General features: G+C 40.8%; 1 protein-coding gene across 1 annotated transcript in view; it reads left to right on the forward strand.

Annotated features, from left to right (window-relative positions):
* Window positions 1–23,693, forward strand: part of ACAD10 (acyl-CoA dehydrogenase family member 10) — an 83,188-nt gene that overhangs the window by 20,354 nt on the left and 39,141 nt on the right. The window contains exons 4-12 of the mRNA XM_073626274.1: window positions 891–1,085; window positions 3,708–3,866; window positions 9,317–9,476; window positions 10,857–10,998; window positions 14,306–14,374; window positions 14,460–14,641; window positions 14,920–15,070; window positions 19,179–19,324; window positions 22,296–22,469. Of these exons, the coding sequence (XP_073482375.1) occupies window positions 891–1,085; window positions 3,708–3,866; window positions 9,317–9,476; window positions 10,857–10,998; window positions 14,306–14,374; window positions 14,460–14,641; window positions 14,920–15,070; window positions 19,179–19,324; window positions 22,296–22,469 (1,378 nt within the window). The remainder of the gene's footprint in view (window positions 1–890; window positions 1,086–3,707; window positions 3,867–9,316; window positions 9,477–10,856; window positions 10,999–14,305; window positions 14,375–14,459; window positions 14,642–14,919; window positions 15,071–19,178; window positions 19,325–22,295; window positions 22,470–23,693) is intronic.

Here is a 23,693-nt window from a genome sequence, read left to right on the forward strand (position 1 = left end):
CAGTCCCGTGCCCGACTTGCCTTGCTCCAGTCCTAGAGACCCGCACACAGGGCTCCAGCTGCTCCAACTCTGCTCCCTTGCACCATGACATCACACGAAGCGCTTCTGCCAGACCAGCCCCCCCCTGCTGGCACCACCCAAACACATTGTAGCCGGCACTGGGATGGTCTCAGGCAGCTCCGGACCGGAACTGCGCATGCTCAGTACTAAACAGAGCATCACAGCCATATTTTTTTACTGGCAACCTTTTCCTGTGACTGGCATTTACTGGCAGGGGAAAAGTACCTGTTTTTTACTGGCTGCCAGTAAAAATACTGACCGTTGGCAACACTGGCCATGGCCCCTGCAAAATCTTCTTATCCCACTATAGTGCAAGCAGACACAACCTACATGAGACTGACAACTCTTCTCCAAATTCTGGAGCAGTCCAGCTTTGTTGCCACACTGTCAGGAAGCTGCATTAAGTGGACCTCACTAGCAGAATCTACAGGTATTTGTGGAACTTTGCAGGCGGAATAAAAGAAAACTCTAAGTAAAGAGATGTGCTTGTAATTTAGTACAGCAGAAAATATTTGTTTAATTAGAGGCCATAGTTCTATTTGAATGTTGTTTTGAGATCCACAGGTAACCATTTCATATAAATGCTATAAATAATAATACTGTACTGGTGGTTAGGAATATGATGTTTTACATAAATAACAAAATAACATGTAACTTGTTAGTATAAAAATATCATTTCTTACAATCCTCTATACTGTGCACTACCTCTTTTATTGATCTGGAAAAATTCTTCAAATTGATAAATGTGAGTTATGAAAAAAAAAATGCCATTTTATCGCTTGTTAGAAAAAAAGTAATAGAATTGTAATATAACACTTAAAATGTTTTAGACAGGAGGCACAGTCCCAGTTCAAAGCTTCCTCACTGACCTCACCAGTAATGAGATGGTAAAGCAGCACCCCGCAATGACTGAAGCTATTCAATGTATCCGGGCTGAGGGACTTAAAACAGCTGTTCTGAGCAACAATTTCTTTGTGCACAGCGGAGAAAGCTTCTTGCCTATTGATCGGTCGTACTTTGATGTGGTAAGCAAAGCATTGTGATATTGATGTGTGAGAACTGTCCAACAAATAATGTGGAGGTGTTCCATGGCTGCTAGCCCAATAAACTGTCATCTAAGTTGGATTCTACATCCTTATTCCTGGTACCTCAGTTGTTCTCTTTCTTTTGGTTTCATATAATCTCCAGGGGTCAAATTGTTACTAGTAGCTCTGAAGCATATTTACTGACTTGGTGTACTTATTCTGAAAAAGTAGTAAATTGTCTTCTTTGCTACATAATATTGTCAGCCAGCAGCCTTCTGTCCATTTTTTTTTCTTTATATCATTACAGCAATGTCAGTGGTGTTTCTGCCATTATGAATTGCTTCCCCTTACTTTCTTAGGACCCATTTATATCTAGAATGATCATTGCATGCTAAAATATTCCATAGGGGAAGATCTAAAACTCAAGACCTCTCCTTTTACAAGGCAGCAACCATACTAATACCCCTTTCACACGGGCACCTCCATGAAGCGGAATCTGCATGCTCAGCGGGCGATCCCTCCGCTGATCCCCACTAAGCAGGCAGATGAAAAGTCCGTGTCTGCTCCACTCCGCTATGCAGAGCGCACATGGACACAGACTGCCTGTCCATTTCCATCCGATCCGATAGACGGATGGGCAATAAGACCACCATCCGTCTGTTTTTGGTGGACAGGATCGGATCTGCTGCTCCATAGAAGAGACTGGAGGGTCCGATCAGGTCTGCCTGAAAAACTGACAGGAGGACCGGATTGGATCGTCCATGTGAAAGGGGCCTAATAGACTACTTCTCCTACCTGTTTAGTGAAAGTAAAAAATTGAACAGAAATATGTTCATTCCACCAGAGTATTTTCCATCTGCCCGCACAGATATAATATGAATTCAAGTTTTCGTCATTTTTAAGGGGAGTATCTAGTAATAGTTAGTCACATTTAACTGGACTTGTTGTGTAATGTTAAACACGTTTGTTGGTTATTTAAGCAGCTTCCTCAGCTCTAATGAGGAAACCATACCCCAACGTACACCAAATTATTTATATCTTACCTCTACACAGGCTATCCCCCTTCAGTCTGTGATAAATGCTGCTGCCAGAATCATCTACCTTACCAACCACCCAATTCCAGCCACCCTACCATTGTTAGTCCTTCCAATTCTAAATATCAAAAACCATACAAAGCCATCCACAACTCTGCCCCAAGCGACATCACCAACTTCGTCTCAAAATATCACCCAAAGAATCCTCTTAGTCCCTTATTTCTTTCTTCCATGCTCACATCCAGGACATCTCCAGAGCCTCACCCATCCTCTGGAACTCTCTACATCAAACTGTCTGGCAATGTCCTACTCTGTCCATCTTTAGGCAATCCCTGAAAACTCATCTCTTCAGGGATTCCTATACTGACTGTGCCTAACAACTGAACTTTTCTTTCTTCAGCAACTCATCCCCCATAGTTATTCCTTTTTATACCACTTGCGAAGTGGCGGCTGGTGCTCTATTTTTTGGGGGGGGGTGAAACAAACCCCCCCCAGGGCGTCTGCACTTACACCATCTAGGTCACAATGTTTCGTCAGAATACGCTGAGCCTCTGGCCCATGTCTTGAATGAGGTTAGCTGCCTGCTGCCAGTACGAGAGCTCCTTTTCCGGATCAATGCTGGCGTGGCTCTTGGGTGAAGTACCAGCGACCTGAAGGCGCCATGTCTGGGTGGGAGAGTAGGTTTACGTCAGGTCACCTATTCTGACGGGACACCAGCTTCTCCACCTGGCCAGTCTGGTCTTAAGACCCGCCTCCTGTCCTGACTGGCCAGGAGAGAAGCCGGAAGACAATAGAGAATATTGATTCACCAATGTCACAAGTGGGTGGGCTCGGGGGGCAATCTTTTTGAAGCCGATTAGAACCTCAAACTCTAATCATGTGCGTAAAAAAAAAAAAAAAAAAAAAAACTCATATAAATCTATGCATCCAGCTCCCCGAAGGGAGATTAGGGGCTAGTGCATGGAGATTAGGGTGGCGGCACCCCCAATGGACTGGCCGCCGCTGCACTTGCCCCTTCTAATCTGATTTGCAAGCTCCTATAGCCTCCTATAACAGGGCCCTCCTAACCCACATGTATTTAACTGCATTGTAACTGTACTATCTCCCTTTATATTGTAAAGTGCTGTGCAAAGAGCTTATTGATTATAATTGGCTCAGGGGATTGGCACCCTAAAATAACTGAATGAAATCTAGATAATGGAATTAAAGGTTTACTTCCAATGCCTATGGGCCACACCTATCTTAAATATATACTTTTATTCACTACAACAAACCTAAAACTCTTATAGCAAACATTACAGAATGAATTACATTACATTATTTAGTCGATGATGCCAAGAAGTCTGAGACATGTGTTAATTGAGCTACATGGCTGAAGGTGTGCATTTCAAATGATTTTCTGCCATTTCCTAGGTGGGCCAAACCCTTTCTCATTTAATCCAAAACTGATGCTTTAAGTGCACACGTTTAGATACACGCTGGAATGTGATATGTGACTGACAATAAAGCTTAAATAGCCCATAAATTGCTCTTATTTTTAATATTTACAGTTTGGTTATTAAGCTTCCACAGTACTTTTTCATTGTAGGTCGTGGAATCATGCTTGGAAGGGGTGTGTAAACCAGACCCTCGTATCTATCACTTGTGTGCTGAGAGGCTCAGTGTTCAGCCCGCAGAGGCCATCTTTCTGGATGACATAGGACAGAATCTTAAAGCTGCTGCTCAACTGGGCTTTACTACAATCAAGGTCAGTGGCTACCTACCTAGTAGCACACTTAGTTTTATTAAATTTCATGTCATCTCTACTGAGCTTACAAAACCAGTCAAATACCTTAAATTTAACCTGTGCTGAGAGAAATACTTAGGCTGTCATAGCTGACCTCTTTTATGAAAGGCTTGTTGCTTGGCTGTCATAGATTTTTGGAATTGAATACTTAACCTGGCCATAAATAGTTCAGTGGCTGAATGAAAAAATGGATCCCATTCCCCCATCCACACATTCAAGGTGGATGGGGAAATCCTCCCCACTGCATTATTGTGTTCTGACAGCAGGGAGACTCCTCCACTCTCAGATCAGCGCTGCAGCCGCGGATGGAATGGCTTTAATCCGATAGGGCGATTAAACAGAAGTCAATCAGTAGATGGAATTCTGTTCAACTGCAGTGGCCACACATGGATAGATATTTGGCCCGTCCCTGCTGAACTGGCCAAATTACGATCCATCAATGGCCACCTTTAGTCAGACCATGCAGATCAGTTTTTTTTTTTTCCCCTTTTTTTAAGATTTACACAGAATGCAGGTACAAGGAAATCAAGGTGCATCATGTATTCAGTAACCAAGGGCATGTAAGGGCTCTAGGCCCGCCTTTTAGTTTGTCATTGAGTATGTTGCATTGGGTGCCAAGGGTCATAACCAATACACCATTCCAAGTTAACATTAACAGCCATTAAAACAAAACAAAAAAATAGCGAGATTCATTATATGTGGTCTGTAGTTTTATATTTTCCAGGATGAAAGAAGTGAGGAGGATAGCAGGTTCAGGTACAGGCAGACCCGCCATCAGGGGGGTACAGGCAGTACTCATTTAAGGGGCCCGAGTGTCCCTAGGGGCCCGACCGGCCAGGGCTCGCTCCCCCCTACAGCAGAACATGACATTCACCTTGTACCAGCTCCGCCGCTAATCTGCGTGCCACTGCAGAGAAGCATAAACAAGACAGGCCTCTGCTGCCTAATTTCACTTTCACCCCCCAAGTGTCCCCCCCCCCCCCCCCGTGCTGGCTGTGGCTATGCGGAACATATTCTGCACACAGTAATGAAATATAACAAGCCCGCTACCCGAGCACCAGCCGACACCGTCTTTCAGACTGGCAACATCCCAGCAGCAAGTGATCGTGGCCAGCGCTCGCTCCTCATCCATTCCCTGCTGAGGCGGAGCCTGCTGGCTGCAGCTGGGTTTATTTGCAATGTGATTGGCCGGGGCAGGGGGAGTGGCCAGCTCGTCGATGGTGCACGTGGACACAGCAATAAAAGGTGCATGCAGATAGATCTGAGAGTGCAGCATGGAGGGTAAGTCGCAAAAGTGTAATGTGTGCTGCTGATTGTGCCCCCTGTGCCGCTTGTAGATTTTATTTGGACTTTATTTATCTCCTTCTTGGATGGGACACCCTGAGGCTCACAAGCTTGTATAATTGAGTTGCATTGTGAAAATGGATGACTCTGGGTGCAGATGAGAGTTACATTTTGGAGAGCCTCTTCACTATGTAACTCTCATCCCAACCCAGAGTCACCCTTATGCATTTTCACAATGCAACTCAATCATCTTCATCCCCACCCAGCACCAAAAAAATTGGGTGCGCCGAAGGACTCGGTGGGATGGCCTGTGGGTGGATTTGGTAGGAAGACCAGTGGGCGGGCCCTGGAGAATTTTGGGGATCAGGCCCCGGGACGCCCAGGCCTAAAGCTGTGTAAGGGGCCTCAAAATGGCTGCCCTGGGTACAGGGTAGGGTCAAATAGCTAGACTGAGAGAGAGAGATACTGTAAGGACAAGGGCAGGGATTAATGTCTGCGGTGGAGGAAAAAGGGGTAGGGAAGAAAAGAAAAAAATTAATCTAATCTAAAATCTAATTTTCCTTACTTTGTGCATGTTCCGGATCTGTGCCTCAGAATGTAAATAAGTTAAAGGATCTGCATGACAGTCAGATAACTAGCATTAGCAGTCAACATTTTTAAGTTTGCCAGTGGAGAGCCTGGTTTAGGTAGGACCAATTGTTCAGTCAATTTGTAATGTGTGTGGCCAGTCTTTTAAGGCCATATTTATAAAGCAGTGAATGTGACTTTCACCAAACATTCACTGATAGTGAATCAATCCCTGTCATTTAAAACACATGCACCAGTAAGATTCACTTGCAGTGAATGTGACATTTGCTGCTTTATAGATATTCCCCTTAGTGTATTCTTTTGTTTAGGTCTTTTTTTTTCTCTAAAATGAATGATAGTGAGTTGTAATACTCTGTAGCATGTTTCTCTGAGTTCATTATTGATAAAGGTAGCAGAAAAAAATGTAAATGTGTAAACTACAGTTAAATAGAACTGAACTCAAAAAGTGGAGATTTGCTACACTATATTACCAAAAGTGTTAGGACGCCTGCCTTTCCAGGCACATTAACCTTAATGGCTTCCCAGTCTTAGTCCTTATGGTTTAATATTGAGTTGGCCCACCCTTTGCATCTACATAGTTAGTTGGGTTGAAAAAAAAAGTCCATCTAGATTAACCAATAAAAAAAAAATCATACAATCCTATATACACAATCCTATACCCATAGTTGATCCAGAGGAAGGCGAACCCCCCCCCCCACACACACACACACACACACACACACACACACACACACACACACACACACACACACTGCACAAAGCAGAGTCTATAAAGACATGGATGAGCGAGTTTGGGGTGGAAGAACTTGGCTGGCCTGCACACAGTTCTGGCCTCAACCCGATAGAACACCTTTGGGATGAACTAGAGCGGAGACTGTAAGCCAGGCCTTCTCGTCCACATCAGTGCCTGATCTCACAAATGTGCTTCTGGAAGAATGGTCAAAAATTCCCATAGACACACTCCTAAACCTTATGGACAGCTTTCCCAGAAGAGTTGAAGCTGTTATAGCTGTAAAGGGTGGGCCAACTTAATATTGAACTTTGAGGACTAAGACTGGGTTGACATTAAAGTTCATGTGCGTGTAAAGGCAGCTGTCCTAATACTTTTGGTAATATAGTGTGTATGAGACAAAGAAAAATCATTTAAAAACTTTTTCCACCTTTAATGTGACCTATAAACTGTACAACTCAGTTGAACAACAAACTAAAATCTTTTAGGTGGAGGGAAGTAAAAATAAAAAAAATAAAATAATATGGTTGCATAAGTGTGCACACCCTTAAACTAATACTTTGCTAAAGCACCTTTTGATTTTATTACCGCACTAAGTCTATCAGCATGGCACATCTTGACTTGGCAATATTTGCCCACTCTTCTTTGCAAAAACACTCCAAATCTGTCATTTTGCGAGGGCATCTCCTGTGCATCACCCCACAGATTTTAAATCTGATTCAGGTCTGGGCTCTGGCTGTGCCATTCTAAAACATTAATCATCTTCTGGCGAATCCATTCTTTTGTTGATTTGGATGTATGCTTTGGGTCATTTTCATGCTGAAAGATAAAGTTCCTCTTCATGTTCAGCTTTCTAGCAGAAGCCTGAAGGATTTGTGCCAATATTGACTGGTATTTGGAACTGTTCATAATTTCTTCTACCTTGACTAAGGCCCCTGTTCCAGATGAAGAAAAACAACCCCAGAACATGATGCTGCCACCACCATGCTTCACTGTGGGTATGGTGTTCTTTTGGTGATGTACAGTGTTGTTTTTGCGCCAAACATATCTTTTGGAATTATGGCCAAAAAGTTCAACCTTGGTTTCATCAGACCAGAACACATTTTCCCACATGCTTTTGGGAGACTTCAGATGTGTTTTTGAAAAATTTAGCTGGGCTTGGATGTTTTTCTTCGTAAGAAAAGGCTTCCATCTTGCCACTCTACCCCATAGCCCAGACATATGAAGAATACACGAGATTGTTGTCACATGTACCAGACTGCCAGTACTTGCCAGATATTCCTGCAGCTCCTTTAATGTTGTTCTAGGCCTCTTGGCAGCCTCCCTGATTTTGGAGGGACGTCCAGTCCGTGGTAATTTCACTGTTGTGCCATATTTTCTCCACTTGATGATGACTGTCTTCACTGTGTTCCTCTAATGCCTTGGAAATGATTTTGTACCCTTCTCCTGACTGATACCTTTTAACAATGAGCTCCCTCTGATGCTCTGGAAGCTCTCTGCGGACCATGGCTTTTGCTGTAGGATGCGACTAAGAAAATGTCAGGAAAAACCTACTAGAACAGCTGAACTTTATTTAGGGTTAAACAGAGGCACTTTAAATGATGACAGGTGTGTACTGACTCCTATTTAACATGAGTTTGAAAGTGATTGCTTAATTCTGAACACAGCTACAACCCCAGTTATAAGAGGGTGTGCACACTTATGCAACCACATTATTTTAGTTTTATTTTTTAGGTTTGCACCGATACTAGTATCGGTGCCGATACCGAGTATTTGCACAAGTATCGGTTCTCGTGCAAATGCACTGATACTTTCAGGCTCGGCTCTTTGAGCTGTCAGTGGGTCTCCCCAGTGTTAAAGAAGTCCGGGAATTGGAACTGTCAAAAAAAAAAAAAAGCAGCCAATGTTTATTAACAACATTGCTCAGCCCTGAAACACTAAAATAAAAAGAAACATTGTTTCTTTTTGTATATTTCTGTTTCTTCATCTGCAGATCAAAGGGATGAACAAATGTTCCTCTGTTTAACCCCTTAATAACCCTTAATTTACTCTAATCAGCTTTAATTAACTCCCTATTCTCCTCCATTTAATTATTATTTTCCTGCTTTTTTTCTTTTGTTCACGTCTATTTTATAAACAATAAACAATTAAAACTTTTTTTTTTTTTGTTTGCTTTGTTAGTGAATATTTTTACACATATATATTAACATATATTTACACATTTCACATTGAAAAAAAACGCTAAGCGCTTAAATCAGATTATCTAATTTGTAAATAACTTTTCAATGCTTTGTACCATTGCTGACAGCTGAAGTTAAAACAAAACAGTTGCGGTAAGTATCGGTAATTGGTATCGGCGAATACTAAAGTATCGGTACTTGTACTCCTTGTAAAAAAAAAATGGTATTGATGCATCCCTATTATTTTTACTCCTCCCCCAAAAGATTTCAAATTGTTTTTCAATTGAGTTGCAGTTTATAATTCACATTAAAGGTGGAAAAAGTTCTGAAATATTTTATCTTTGTCTTATTTGTTTACATCACAGAAACCTGACATTTTAACAAGGGTGTGTAGACTTGTTATATCCATTGTGTGTGTGTGTGTGTGTGTATATGTATATGTATATATATATATAATATAATATAATTTTGCATATATATATTAGCAACCCTCTGAGCTCTTAGCTATTTGGATGGTTTTCAGAGACATTTGTGACCTGTTGGTTTTGTGCCAACCTTTTTATATTGGACAAGGGTGACAAGAAAATATGCAGTTGTCTTAACAACTAACAACTCTCTGTGTCATACAGGTAAATAATGTGAAAGAGGCACTTGAAGATTTAGAAAATTTGTTAAGATTCCCTTTGAAAGACTTTGTTCCAAACACTCGTTCTGTAAGACCCTCAATGGAGATTCCAAGGGATTCCTTGAAGAATTATATGGAAGATCTGTTTGGAGAAGTTCTGTCAGGTATATAAATGTTCCAGCAAAATGTAGACTGTAATACTGTCCACTCGGTGTCTAATACTGTCCACTCAGTATAGGTGTCTAAAACCTTTCATTCAGTCGTTTAGCCTTTTTTTTTAACAATCATCTGCATTTATGAACATTTTTAGAGCCTTATTTTGCCACTGTGTGCCATGATAACAGTCAGTAGCCATTACAGTGACCGGCATATGCAAAGCTTTGGGATTGATTTACTGGAGAGTGCAAAATCTGTAGAAACCAATCAGCTTCCAGATTTTATTGTCAAAGCTTAATTGAACAAGCTGAAGTTAGAATCCAATTGGCTACCACGCACAGCTGCACTAGTTTGAGTGTTCCCGTTTTAGTATATCTCCCTCTATGTGTGGACAAAATTATGAGGCTATCTTTTTAGCTCAGAATTTTTTTTTAATTTTTTTTTTTTAAATGTGATATTATTATTTTCATCATGGCCCTTTTCATTTTGATAATGGTTAGTTTTAGTGTTTATTCTGGAATTAGGCTAAAGGTTAGCTTTACAGTGTATGTAGACCCTAACAATGATAAGTGTACTTTGTATATAAAGTACTTAAAAACTGTTGCTGTAACTGCTTAAAATGTGTTAACCAGGAGTTTGGCTTTAATTTGTTACTGTATTTACATCTGCTAGTACATCTAACACTACCCCCCTCTAGACTGGCAGTGCTGCTGTCCAAAGGTGCCTATGTGCTCCTTCATCCAGAGTGTAGGCAGTCTAATACAGGAGGTGTGTTGCTGGTGAAAACAGAGGGTAGAATGCCTAAAAAAAGAAAAGTAATGCAACCACCATATCTAATGATTGATAAGCTGCAATATATTACATGTTTGGTATTGGGTTTAATACCGCTTTACATTGATGCATATTTAGCCCATCATGTGTGCCCCGTGCACATTTTTTAATTTATTGTGCCTATTCCTTGACCTTACAATAAAAAAGAAAAGAGATATACTCCATATCAAGATGTTTTCTATGTGTTCTGCCACTAAATCTACAAACAATGATAACATCCCCCCTTCTGGGGGATATACTTTAAAGTCAAGCCTCAGGAAGAGGGTCAGTTGAACATATTTTTCAAGTATTCTTCAGTCATTTCATTTTCCAACAATGCTACTAATCACGGACACTAAATGCATTAGGATGAGAGACATGCAACAGCGAGTAACACATGGAAATTGATGATTTTAATAAAAGGCTTTTACATGAATTTGAAATCATTCCATGCTCTATTCCTGTATGGTGGGCTTTAGTCATCAGTTACTTTAGTCTGACATAGTTTTGTGTTATTTCACATTGTACAATAGCCACCCTGAGAATCTAAAGCCATACATTTTTTTTACATATTGCAGGTTCACTGCTTGTTCGTCAGTTCAGTCATGGACAATCCAACCCCACTTACTATGTCAGATTTAATGGAAAGCAATTGGTACTGAGGAAGAAACCTCCAGGAAAACTGCTGCCGGGGGCTCATGCCATAGAAAGGGAATATAGGTAGGTTTATATTTTTTTTATCTGGGCTACATAACATATTTTCAGTGGTCTTAACATTTCTAAGGATATCCTCTACAGTTGGTAGACTTGGTTGAGCTGAATTACAATATTTATCGGCGTATAACACACACTTTTTCCCCCTGAAAATAGGGGGCAAACCACGGGTGCGTGTTATACGCAGATAGAGTACCTCGGAGGGGAAGGAGGGGGACGAGCGCTGCCGGAATTCCCTGAGCCGTCATCTCCTGTATAATCGTCTCTCACTCGGCTCTGACGTCACACACAGAGTCCCGCCTCTTCCACCGGCATTGGACCAGTGTTCTGTCAATCACAGGAGCTGGTCCAATGCCGTTGGCGGAGGCGGGACTGTGTAAGTGACTGTCGTCTTAGAGCCGAGTAAACAGGAGATGACAGCTCGGTGATTTCCTGCATGATTTACTGCATGAGAGATGGTGAGGCTGCAGATGGGCATCAGGCTGCATTGATGGGAGATGGGTGCAGATCAGGCTGCAGATGGGCACATATCAGGCTGCATTAAGGCTGAAGATGGGCACATATCAGGCTGCATTAAGGCTGAAGATGGGCACATATCAGGCTGCATTGAGGCTGCAGATGGGCACAGATCAGGCTGCATTGAGGCTGCAGATGGGCACTGATCAGGCTGCATTGATGAGCACTGACCATTATTTTGCTTCAAAGTGGTTTATTTTGAAAAAAAAGTTTTTTTTCCTGAAACCCCTCTCTTAAATTGAAGATTCGTGTTATACGCCTGTGCATGTTATATGCTGATAAATACGGTAATTGTTTTAGTGGGGTACAGTCCCAACAAATTTGTATCTTGTAGATTTATAATTTTATGGTGGTTGACATGAATGTTTTTATCCCACATAATCCTCTATACCTTTAGGAGCATTGATTGATAAAATTCAGATTTCCAGTAAGCCATATAGCCATGCATTTGGAAGTCCTTTGTTGTTACAGAGATTAATATTCTATATATTGAAGATATTGGGCTTTCATCAGTTGACCCATCCAAGCATCTAACGATTGTATTGACGCATTGGTTTTTAATGAGGTTAACATATGTGTTTTGTTTTTTTTCGAACATTTTTGTCTGAAAAAGAAAGTTTACATTTGTTCCATGTTACAGTATACTGTATATCAGTGCATGTAGAACATTACCGATTACATAGCAAAGAATTAAAGCAATTCTAGTTATGTACATTTTGCCACTGAGATGTGTTCTACTTTAAACTATAAAAAAAAAAACACATACATTGTCATCAATACAAAAGATATGCTGTTCACTATACATCTTAGGAGGTGTTAGAATCTTGTAAGTTTGTTCAGTGCTTACAGGAAAGGCACTTATAGATACCCACTAAATAGAGTACTTGTAATTGTTGTAACACCTTGTTTATACATCTTTATTGGGTAACGGAGTTTCCTTTCTACTGCAAAACATCAATAATTAACTTTACCAACAAATATTGGCTCAATTTTTGATTGCCCCCCATGAGTGAGTGATGTATTCCAGGCTCAAGTAAATATCCTAACATAGGTCTCAAGATCCTAGCATCTGTCAAGGTTATAGCTGATTTGAGAACACATCCCTTAAATATAGTAACTATTTTATGGTGCCTGTTAGGATTTCCTTGAGATATTATTTGGTGTATTGGAAAGTCAAGAAAATAGTATCTCTTTTCATAGTTCCCAATCATTCATTAATAAACAGTAGCACTAGCCACCATGTGAAAAAACGTTTAAGTTGGCTAATATTGTCATCCTCAAAACTTATAGACACCTTTTCTAATTATAACAATCTTGTAGGTCACTTTGAATAGTTTTTTTTGTCGGGGAATCCTGGGATAACCACTCCCTTAGAATACAGCTAGCAGTGGAAAGACAAATATGCACCCAGTAGTAGCATAGAATGTCAGTAGCTAAATAAAAGTATAAGTGGGTCGAGAGGTATTTTGTGTTCCCATATATTTGAGATATAAGCTACTATTTTCCTCCAGAACAGGTGTATCTTAGGACAATGGAAACGCAATATTCCAAAGTAACCCATTTTTCTCCACATTTAGGGCAAGAGTTTTCTGTACCTGTGATGCTTGTATGATGCTAGAAAGAAATATAAGCTGTGTAGGATTTTGTATTGGGTCGCCCTCCATTTTTCTTATATCAAAATCCTGAAGACGTTTTTTTCCACTATATTTTCTTATGGGAAATCTGTTTATCATTTTTGTACAATTGATTTCTCCAGAAGATAGCATCTGATTTTATTCAGGGACTGGTATATATACGACAGAGAAACATAGTTTACAAAGGTAATCTGGTTGAAAAAAGACGCAAGTCCATCTAGTTCAACCAGTAAAAGGGAAACGTCTTTTGCTCCTACAAGTTTGTCCAGTATATTGGTAGCTGCTTCAGACTGTGGTTTATATGCAAGTCTCTTCCAATAAGCAGTATCTTTTAGGTAATGTCAGTAATCTGTTTTAGGAATATGGTACATTTCCCTTAGTTCAGTAAAAGTATAGGGCACCCCGGTTTCGTGTTGAAAAGTTGATAAAGGCATGTCAACCCCTTGCATGTTGAAATTCCTTATCCTCTTCCCCTTGAGGGAAAGTAGGATTATGGCATATTGCTAGATAGCTTGAAGAGAGCTTACAAAATACCTGAATAAATCCATTTTTTTTTCAAACTATTACTGTATCCCTAATCAACATGTTATGACAAAAGAGATATGGTATTTTTGTGTAGTATGCATGAGTGCCATCAGGTTCCAAGGTGCCATCAGCCCTGATTCTATCCCATAGTTTGAGAATTTTGATTTCTCACCCAGTCCACAACATGACACAGTAAGCATGATAAGTTTTTCAATCCTATATTGGGTAAGGCTCTTCCCCCATCCTGTTTTAGATAAGGATTTAAAAGCTATACATGGCCTTTTGTTTTGCCATGCAAAATGGATGAAGACTGTATTTAAATTGTTAATCCGTGATCACTGGGAGGAAAAACTTGGGAAATGCTTCCCCCTGCCTGCAGCATATCTATGATATCATCCCAGCCTAGTCAAAGTCACTTGAATGTTGCTCAAGGGCTTTTTAATTATAAAGGTACAGCATTTAAAACAAGATGACACTGTTGTATATTGTGAGAGTAATTTAGACATGCAGGCTTGTAAGGTTACTGAATGGTCCACCTTATTGTAACTGTTCGTCAGCATCTGATGCATGACACTTTTCTAGAACATATAGCTTTTTCTTGCATTAATCAACATGGGCTGATATTGTATTCTTTATAGGATTTTGAAAGCTCTGGGTAAAGCTGGTGTTCCTGTACCAAAGGTGTTGAGCCTTTGTGAAGATTCAAGGTATGTAAGGAGTGTAAAGGTGACTTGACTTTCATTGTTATGCAGGATTATTTTACATAATAATAAAATGTTATGTTCCTGGCAGCATCATTGGAACTCCCTTTTATTTGATGGAATATTGCACTGGACGCATTTTTAAAGACCCTGCCCTACCAGAATTAGATGCTAAAAAACGTCAAGCTGTATATACAGCAATGAATAAAGTTCTGTGCCAAATTCACAGTGTGGACATCAAAGCAGCTGGACTAGAAGATTATGGCAAACAAGGTATACTCCTACAATAAAATAACTTTTGGTAATGTTTGTACGGTAGCCTTTGCTGAACATACATATTGATGACTCTTTCTTTTAACTTTGGATTTAATCATACATATTAATTGGTGCATTTAGGCTTTTTGCTTTAGTTGGCTGATTGTTTATATGTCAATGATATGTTCCTGACTAAGAGGTTCCTATACCTGTTTGCTTAGTTATGTTTCATTCCATCTTTATTTATTCTTCACAGTTTATTGAAGTTAGGTCTTTTTTTTTTTTTTTTTTATTAGGTGCATATGTTCAACGCCAAATTCAGACATGGACAAAGCAGTACAGAGCCAGCGAGACTCACCAAATCCCTTCTATGGAGCGGCTTATTGAATGGCTGCCACAGCATCTACCTGCAGACCAGAACACCACGGTGGTACATGGAGACTTTAGGTAATAATTTGAAAGACTGGGGATTATTCTTACATACCCCTGCTGCGTATGTCTTCACAAAGTATAATGCTGTTTTAGAAACTGTTAAAGCGTTTGTTACCCCCATGTAGAAAAACAATTATATGCATATTCTTATCAGAAATGGGTTGAATATGTTCCTATGTATGTTCAACTACAATATTCCACCCATAATCCCCATGTAGAAAAATAATTATATGCATATTATTATCAGAAATGGGTTAAATATGTTCCTATGTATGTTAAACTACACTATTACACCCATAATCCCTATGTAGAAATTTTTTTTTTATGCATATTCATATCAGAAATAGGTTTTAATATATTCTTATGTATGCCTAACTGTAATATTCCACCCATATCCCCATGTAGAAAAATAGTTATATGCATATTCTTATCGGAAATGGGTTAAATATGTTCCTTTGTATGTTTAACTACAATATTCCACCCATAACCTCCATGTAGAAAAATAATCATATGCATATCAGAAGTGGGTTAAATATGTTCATTGTCAGGTGTTAACATGATATTCCTTCCATAAACCCCATGAGAAATAATAATTCTACCCATATTCCCATCAAAAACAGGTCAAATGTAATCTTTCCATTACTTCTGTATAATTTACAGAAGTGATTCTGTTGTACATCTCCATATATATGTATATATCAGCAAGTGAACAGTTAAACATTAGCAACTGCTTCTTGCAACATTGTATCAAGCACTTGCAGGAAAGAATAACATATTTTGAGAAACAGTCATTACCATATATATGTGTATAAAGTACACTGACACCTAGTGAGAGTTCTCAGTATTGCAGCCAATAATCCAATCATCCCATCATCCTAATATGCAGTTTAGTACAACCCTTGTTTTAAAGCTGATTTACCGCTTCTTAAGAATATGTAAATATTTAAATGTCTATAGCCTGGCTACAGTCTAAGGCCCCTTTCACATAGGACGGATCCGCTGGATCAGCGGGAGATTGCTCCATTGATCTCTGCTGAGCCGGCGGATGACAGGTCCGTCTCCGCTCACTGTGCAGGGACGGACCTGTCAGATCTCTGCTGTTCTCTTTGAGCAGGTCGGAAGAAAATGGACTGAATGTCCGTTTTCATCAGATCCCATCCAATCCAATGTGCTGGATGGATGGTGAACGTATCACCATCCGTCTGTTTTAAAAGGATCTTGTCGGATCGGATGGCATCCGCCTGCCCATACAAGTCAATGGGTGTCCCACTTGGATCCACCTGGAAAATAGACAGACAGATCCGAGTGGGCCAATCATGTGAAAGGTGCCTAATTTAAGGGCATGATAAACTACCCACACCTTGTGTTTTTCACCTGTATTAAGATGTGCATTGATCATGTCGTTTCTTGGTGTCATTTGTTGCCCTGTGTGCACCGCCTATATATAGTATAGTAGTAAACCTCATTGCCGTGTCAGAAGTTCCTGTTTGTGTTCAAATATGAGACTTGCCACATAGGAACAAGCAAGCTTAATTAACATAATTCTAGTACATGGACATAGAGGAATCAATCAGCAACGACATTACAAACTGCAGCCACATGCGAGTCCTTCATTACAAGATAAGGTAAGCAAACAGCGCAGGCAATATAACTACACTAATACCTAGGTAAAACAATGAAAACATTTGAAAATGTACATTTCCTTTAAGTGTAGTAGAAAAATGTGCTATCTCCTGGCTATGCAGTCAGGCTGGGGTGTCTGGATTTCAAGGCTATTTGAGCAAAATTAAACATTGTTGGCAGGTAAATCAGGCATATGCACAGATGGGAAACTCTGAAAGTTCTTGTTGCGGCAATATGGCTTCTATGTACTGTATATTCGCAAATGTATGCAACTAAAACCACTGTTTTTAGCCTAAGAAGGTTTTTTTTTTTGCTTAGAATAAAGATCACGATTCTCGCGGCGTAACATCTTTCACATTATACAAAAAAAATTGGGCTAACTTTACCGTTTAGTTTTTTTTAAAATTCATTAACATGTATTTTTTTCCAAAAAAATTGCATTTGAAAGACTGCTGCGCAAATCCAGTACGACATAAAGTATTGCAACAACCACCATTTTATTCCCTAGGGTCTCTGCTAAAAAAAAAATATAATGTTTGGGGGTTCTTACAAGAAATAATGATTTTAACTTGAAACCAGCAAATGTAAGAAAAAGGTTTAATGTTTAAGTGGTTAAACTTCCCTCATTTACACACCAAAGTGTATTCCTTTGATCTAAAGGACAAATGTTACAATGTTTATACTTAGTGTGGCTGAAGAATGTTGTGATACTTGACAGACTGCCCCCTTTTTTTTTTCTTTGGATGGCTGTGGCTTCAGCAGAGCAGAGAATTCTCTGCATAGAAAAAATCAGGAAAATACTTTGTCAAGATCGCAAGGGGGAAAAAAATTGCGATAACAATTCTTAACGATTAATCGTGCAGCTCTAATATATATATTTCCTGAAGGACACCATGGCAGTCTACGTGTGTGGTTAACCCTGCCTCCTCTCCAATGCTATAGGACCCCACTCCCATAAATTTGAGCTCACAGCCAGAGACTGCATTCCTTTTTTGTCCTCCTGATTTGGACCTACAAGCAATGTACTCACGTTTACGGATATCTAATCGATCGAGGTTGGTGCCGGGCATACGTTCTTAGCAGTGTCAAGATAGCCCAGGGCCCAGCCATGGGTGGGTGCGTGGCTCCAGGCCTTTGTGTCCAGTGGTGGGGACGGCCTCTGTATGCTTGGCGTGGAGGATCGGCTGGCAAGGTCTGACAATTCCACCATGGCAGCAGTTTGTGTATATGTGCCCCTTTTCTGTCTTCCCCTCATGCGCCCTGTTCCTTTTGTTTTGTTTTTTTGTTTCCTCCATGGTGCCTGGAGCACTCCTGCGTTCCAGGACGTGGCTCCCCCTTCCGGATCGTGGCTCTGGCACGCTTCCACGCATGCGCGATCCTCGGACAAAATCAAGGCTTGGTTACGCACATGCGCGGTTTCGGCCGGGGACTCAGCGGCCACACAGGCGCTCTATGGCGGGTCGCCATTGCACAGGCGGTGACGTCACTACGGCGGGGATATTTAAATCGATCTGAGCCCTTGCATGTTGGGGATTACTGTGGGCAGTTTGCAGCAGCTCCTCCAGACACCAGGCTCTCAGGTTAAGGTAAGCTCCGGCCTGGTGCTATGGTGCAGAGGGGGACGGAGATGGCTCTTAAAGGGGAAGCTGCACTGCTATTTGTACCCTTTTTTTCCTAGAACATGTTACAACCTAATGTGACCTGGTTGTTTTGCTGCGCTGTGCGGCTTAATGTTGTATGCCTGTACTATAAACCTCAATAAAAAATAATTTACAAAAAAAAAAAAAGACTAAACCTTTTTCAAACACTTGCTGCTTACAAGATAAAATCAATATTTATTGCTAGAAAATTACTCAGAACCCCCAAATGTTATATATTTTTTAGCAGACACCCTAGAGAATAAAATGGTGGTTGTTGCAATATTTTATGTCACACTGTAGCTAAGCGGTCTTTGAAATGCAATTTTTTTGGGAAAAAAATACACTTTAATTAATTTAAACAAAAAGCTAAACGGTAAAGTTAGCCCAATTTTTTTGTATAATGTGAAAGATGATGTTACGCCGCGAGAATCGTAATCTTTATTCTAAGCAAAAAAATCTTGATTCTCATTTTAGCCAAAATCATGCAGCTCTAATATATATACAGTGTGTGTGTATATATATATATATATATATATATATATAATCTATATATTTATGTATTATATATATTATAATACATTTGTTATAATCTTTTGTCCTTGGCCATGCAGTCGGTATTATGAAGCACATAAAGCTATAATATGAAACAAATATTACACTGAACAAACAGCGAAGGCTGTTAAGGGGCGGTTTGCAGGCGCTATTTTTAGCGCAATAACGCCTGCAAACTGCCCCAGTGTGAAAGGGGTCTAACTTTTTTTCAAAGAGTTTATTTTTTGCTAGCTAATTTTTAAAGTGACCCCAAGATCTGTTTTTTTTAATCTGGAAATGTATTTCATTATTTGTGTTTATTTCTTTAGGTTGGATAATTTAATATTTCACCCAGAAAAAGTGGAAGTACTTGGAGTTTTGGATTGGGAATTGTCCACACTTGGAAATCCTTTGTCAGACATAGCTTATAACTGTATGGTTCATTATCTTCCACCCAATCTTCCTATTCAGAAAGGTATGGAATTGTTTCTTATGCAGAGTTTAAATGTTGTTCAAACACTGGCATGTTTATGTGGTTTTCAAGAAAAGTAGGTAATCTGCACCCAGCTGGACCACACATAGGTGTTATACTCATTTTTGGATGCTTTCATTTGCTGTATAGTTCAAGAAGTCTTCAGCCAAGCAGAAGAAAGCTTTGTAAACATAATGGAGATGAGCATCTTAAAGCAGAACTTCACTCACTCAAACAACATTGACTATTCGTAATCTTAATGCTGCTAGCATTAGTAAATAGATAGGAAAGAATATCATATTTACTTGTTCTAAGCCTTTGATGGCAAAGGATGTCATACATCCCAGGAGTCTTCAGGAGGGGAGGAGGAGTTTTCTCAACTAAGCACACCCTGCTGCCGGTGTCTTGCCGAGAAAGTTCCCTCGGCGGATAGGTTCCCCCCCTGTACTGCGCAGGCGCAATGCCTGTGCAGTACCAACTACTAGCAGCCGCCGGAGATAGCCGAACAACAAAATCTACAATCAGCTGTACACGGCGCCTACGCCCTGGGTCCAGGTTCCTTCCCCACCATCCAAGTGGACCTAGAGGGGGAATCTAAAAGAGCCGAGCGAAGCGAGGCCGTGCCCGAAGCGTGGCGAGCGAAGCGAGGCCGTGCCCGAAGCTGGGGTGGGGTGGGGGTTGCGCTGACTGGGTTGTTGGTCAGGGTTGGGACAAAAAGCCTGTGGTGAATGTGCCCCTGAAGTGGCAGTTTAGGGGTGCCGTACAATCACTGTGAGTCACTTTGATTTATGGCACCATGGTCACTTCACCATACACACATTTTTCACACCTGCCTCTAGGGCTGAGCCTTTTAAGCAGGACCAGAGGAATTTTTTATTCCTGGCCGGAGGGCCGGCCGTTGTATTGCACATGGTCACTTTTCATTTCTCCCCCACTTTTTATTTATTTATCCTTTGTTTGTCACTTTTTTGTATTTTTTTGTTTGATGTGTAACACGTTTTGTCACTGTGTGATTAGTAGGGTGTGGGTCCTCGAGCCTACCCTGAACGTCTTGGGATGGGGGTGGACATAGGCCTTCTGGCTTGGTTCGCCCTCTCTCATGGGGTCTCCCTTCGGGGGAGTCCCACCGAGTACTTGGGTGGGTCTGTTTCGGCAGACCTTCCAGAGAAGAGGGTCCGTCCGGTTTTGGCCAGATGGACCCAAGTGAAGTACCTCAGTCCCCGTCTGGAGCCTAACACCCCGGGGGATCAGGGTAAGGTCCTTCCTAGGGAGGATCTGTGTAAGCAGTGCATGGCTTACAGAGTACAGAGATTTGGAATGTGCAGTGTACAGAGTGCGGTGATCAGGAATGCGCAGTGTATTGAGTGCGGTGATCAGGAATGCGCAGTGTATTGAGTGCGGTGATCAGGAATGCGCAGTGTATTGAGTGCGGTGATCAGGAATGTGCAGTGTACAGAGTGCAATGATCAGGAATGCGCAGTGTACAGAGTGCAGTGATCAGGAATGTGCGGTGTACAGAGTGAGGTTATCAGAAATGCGCAGTGTACAGAGCACAGTTATCAGGAGTTTGCAGTGTACAGAGTGTGGTTATCAGGAGTGTGCGGTGTACAGAGCGCGCTGATCTGGAATGCACAGTGTACAGAGTGCGGTGATCAGGAATACACGGTGTACGGAGCACAGAGATGAGGAATGCGCAGTGTACAGAGTGCAGTGATCAGGAATGCGCAGTGTACAGAGTGCAGTGATCAGGAATGCGCAGTGTACAGACTGCAGATATCAGGAATGCGCAGCGTACAGAGCGTGGTTATCAGGAGTGTGCAGTGTACAGAGCGCGGTTATCAGAAATGCATGGTGAACAGAGCGCGGTTATCAGGAGTGCGCAGTGCACAGAGTGTGGTGATGAGGAATGCACGGTGTACAGAGTGTGATGATGAGGAATGCATGGTGTATAGTGTATGGTGTATGTATATTCTTCCTCCCAGGCTCCCCCTTGTAGTGGTCTGTCATAAGACAAAACAGAGCCGAGGGGGAGCCTAGGGAAAGCTGCCCCTGGCTCTGTTACATTGAAGTGACAAGCAGCAGCCAGCGGGGGGGGGATGCTGCAGGTGTCCAGCAATGTCATAAGCGCCCCCTTCCTTGCAGTACACCTGAAACAACTAATAGTAAGCGGGAAGCACAGACATGTGTCAGGATCAGAGTTGCTGGCGGGGAGAAGAGCTGGAAAATAGTTCTGCAGACCAGTACCTGATTTCATTGAAAGACTCACAGGTACTGGGCTGATTCTCACTCGCTCGCTCAGCCAGCAGCCAGCAGGTCCGGATCCCAGGTCCCTCTGCCCTGTGGCGGCTCTCTTCAGGTTCAGCCTGCAGGCAGCAGGGCTCAGCTCTGCGGTCAGTGAGTCTGACTGTGACAGACAGTCAGACTGCAGCCTGATACAAACTGCCGCGGTCCCTATAGCCATGTCCCTGCTAGTGCAAGCTGGCTGGCAGCTGCCAAGTGCCGACAGTCATCTCTCGATTTGGCTCCCAGGGTGGGCAGCGCCCCTCTGAAGTTGGCGCCCGGGGGCACATTTCCCCCCTCCCCCCCAGTTTCGGCCCTGCTGACATGCACCCTGCCCAGCTCTTTACTGGGAAGATCCTTGTACTGCTGTATGTAGCTAAAAACAGAGGACTTGTAAAGAAAAAGAAAACAATTATTACAATGTGTGTGTGTGTGTATATGTGTGTGTGTATATATATATATATATATATATATATATATATATATATATATATATATATATTATGTATATGTGTGTATGTGTATATATATATATATATATATATATATATATATATATAAATATATATATAAAATATATATATAGTATCCTTGTATTAAACTGAATTGGTTGTTTTGCAAGGTAAAGGTTACATAAATTTTAAATGTTAAATTAATGTGGAGGTATATGAAAATGTTGTTTACATTTTTTTAGGACTACAAAACTATAACTTGTCAGAATTGGGCATTCCCACTGCAGAGGAATACTTTGAGCAGTACTGTGAAAATATGGCCATTCCGAAGGTGGAGAACTGGAATTTCTATATGGCATTTTCATTTTTCAGAATAGCAGCAATTTTGCAAGGTGTATACAAGCGCTCCTTGACAGGTAAAGCAAACAAACTCTTTCTGCTTTACAGTGCTTTGTTTTATTTTGTAAATTATTTAATTATTTAAAGACCTCCAGGAAAAAAAAAATATGTTTTTGAAATTTACTGGCACACAAGTTACTAAGTATATATACAGTAGGTGTATGCAACAGTGTTAATTTTGGCAGCAAATTTCGATTTAGTTTTAGTCTAAAGCCTCGTACACATGATTGGATTGTTGGCCAACAAAACCGTGGACTTTTGTCCGAAGGGCGTTGGCCCAAACTTGTCTTGCATACAAACGGCAAGGAAATGTCCGCCAACAATTACGAACGTAATGACGTACTACGTTGTTTTTTAGCTCTTTAGCTCCACCCTTTGGGCTCCTTCTGCTAATTTCGTGTTAGTAGAAGTTTGGCGAGTGTTGATTCGTGCTTTTCATTTCGCACTTTTTATTTTGCACTTTTCAGTTTGTTTCTGAACGGCCGTTCGTCAACCAGACATGTTGCGGAATCGGAGTTAAACGGAAACGTGTTATTTATTATTGGCCTTAGAGTTATTGCTTTGACATTATTTTTTTGGTTGATTAATAATGATTTGATTTGGTATATTTTCTATATTTTTAGATGCATAGAATGCACTTTTTGGTTAAGTTCTATTGGCAGATAGCATGTCTAAATTGTATTTCATTTCTTTTTTTAATGCAAAATAAAAATATTGTGTAGAATAATACTTGTTTTACTTCAAATGACAGTTTGGGAGTAGGCAGTTACATTAAAAAACAATGTAAAATTAACAAGGGACACCAACATAATTGTATCTTTGAGCTTAAAAACTACGGGATAATGGTGTTGTGGTAACTTGCCCAAAAAAAATAAAATGAAAAAAATAATATTATTCTTGATATCACTAGAAAAAAAAAGCATTTGAAAATTCATTTGCAATACCTCCATCAGTATCACCAGCAAAGCAGCTTCATTATTATCCCATTAAATAAAGAAGAAGAGAATTGTGCGCTGCATTTGGAGATTTCATAATTTGCCATGTCACGAATGTTAATTCTCCATTACAAACGCTAGTTTAAAAGACCGACCGCTTCTGGCTCGTCCTTGCTTCCAAGCATGTGTGCTTGTACTTTGGACTTTTGTCCGACGGACTTGTGTACACATGCTCAGAAAATCCGACAACAGACATTTGTCCGCGGAAAATTTTAAAACCAGCTATCCAACATTTGTCAGCGGAAA

This window comes from Aquarana catesbeiana, linkage group LG01 (genome assembly GCF_042186555.1).
Source record: "Aquarana catesbeiana isolate 2022-GZ linkage group LG01, ASM4218655v1, whole genome shotgun sequence".
Lineage (NCBI taxonomy): Eukaryota > Metazoa > Chordata > Amphibia > Anura > Ranidae > Aquarana > Aquarana catesbeiana.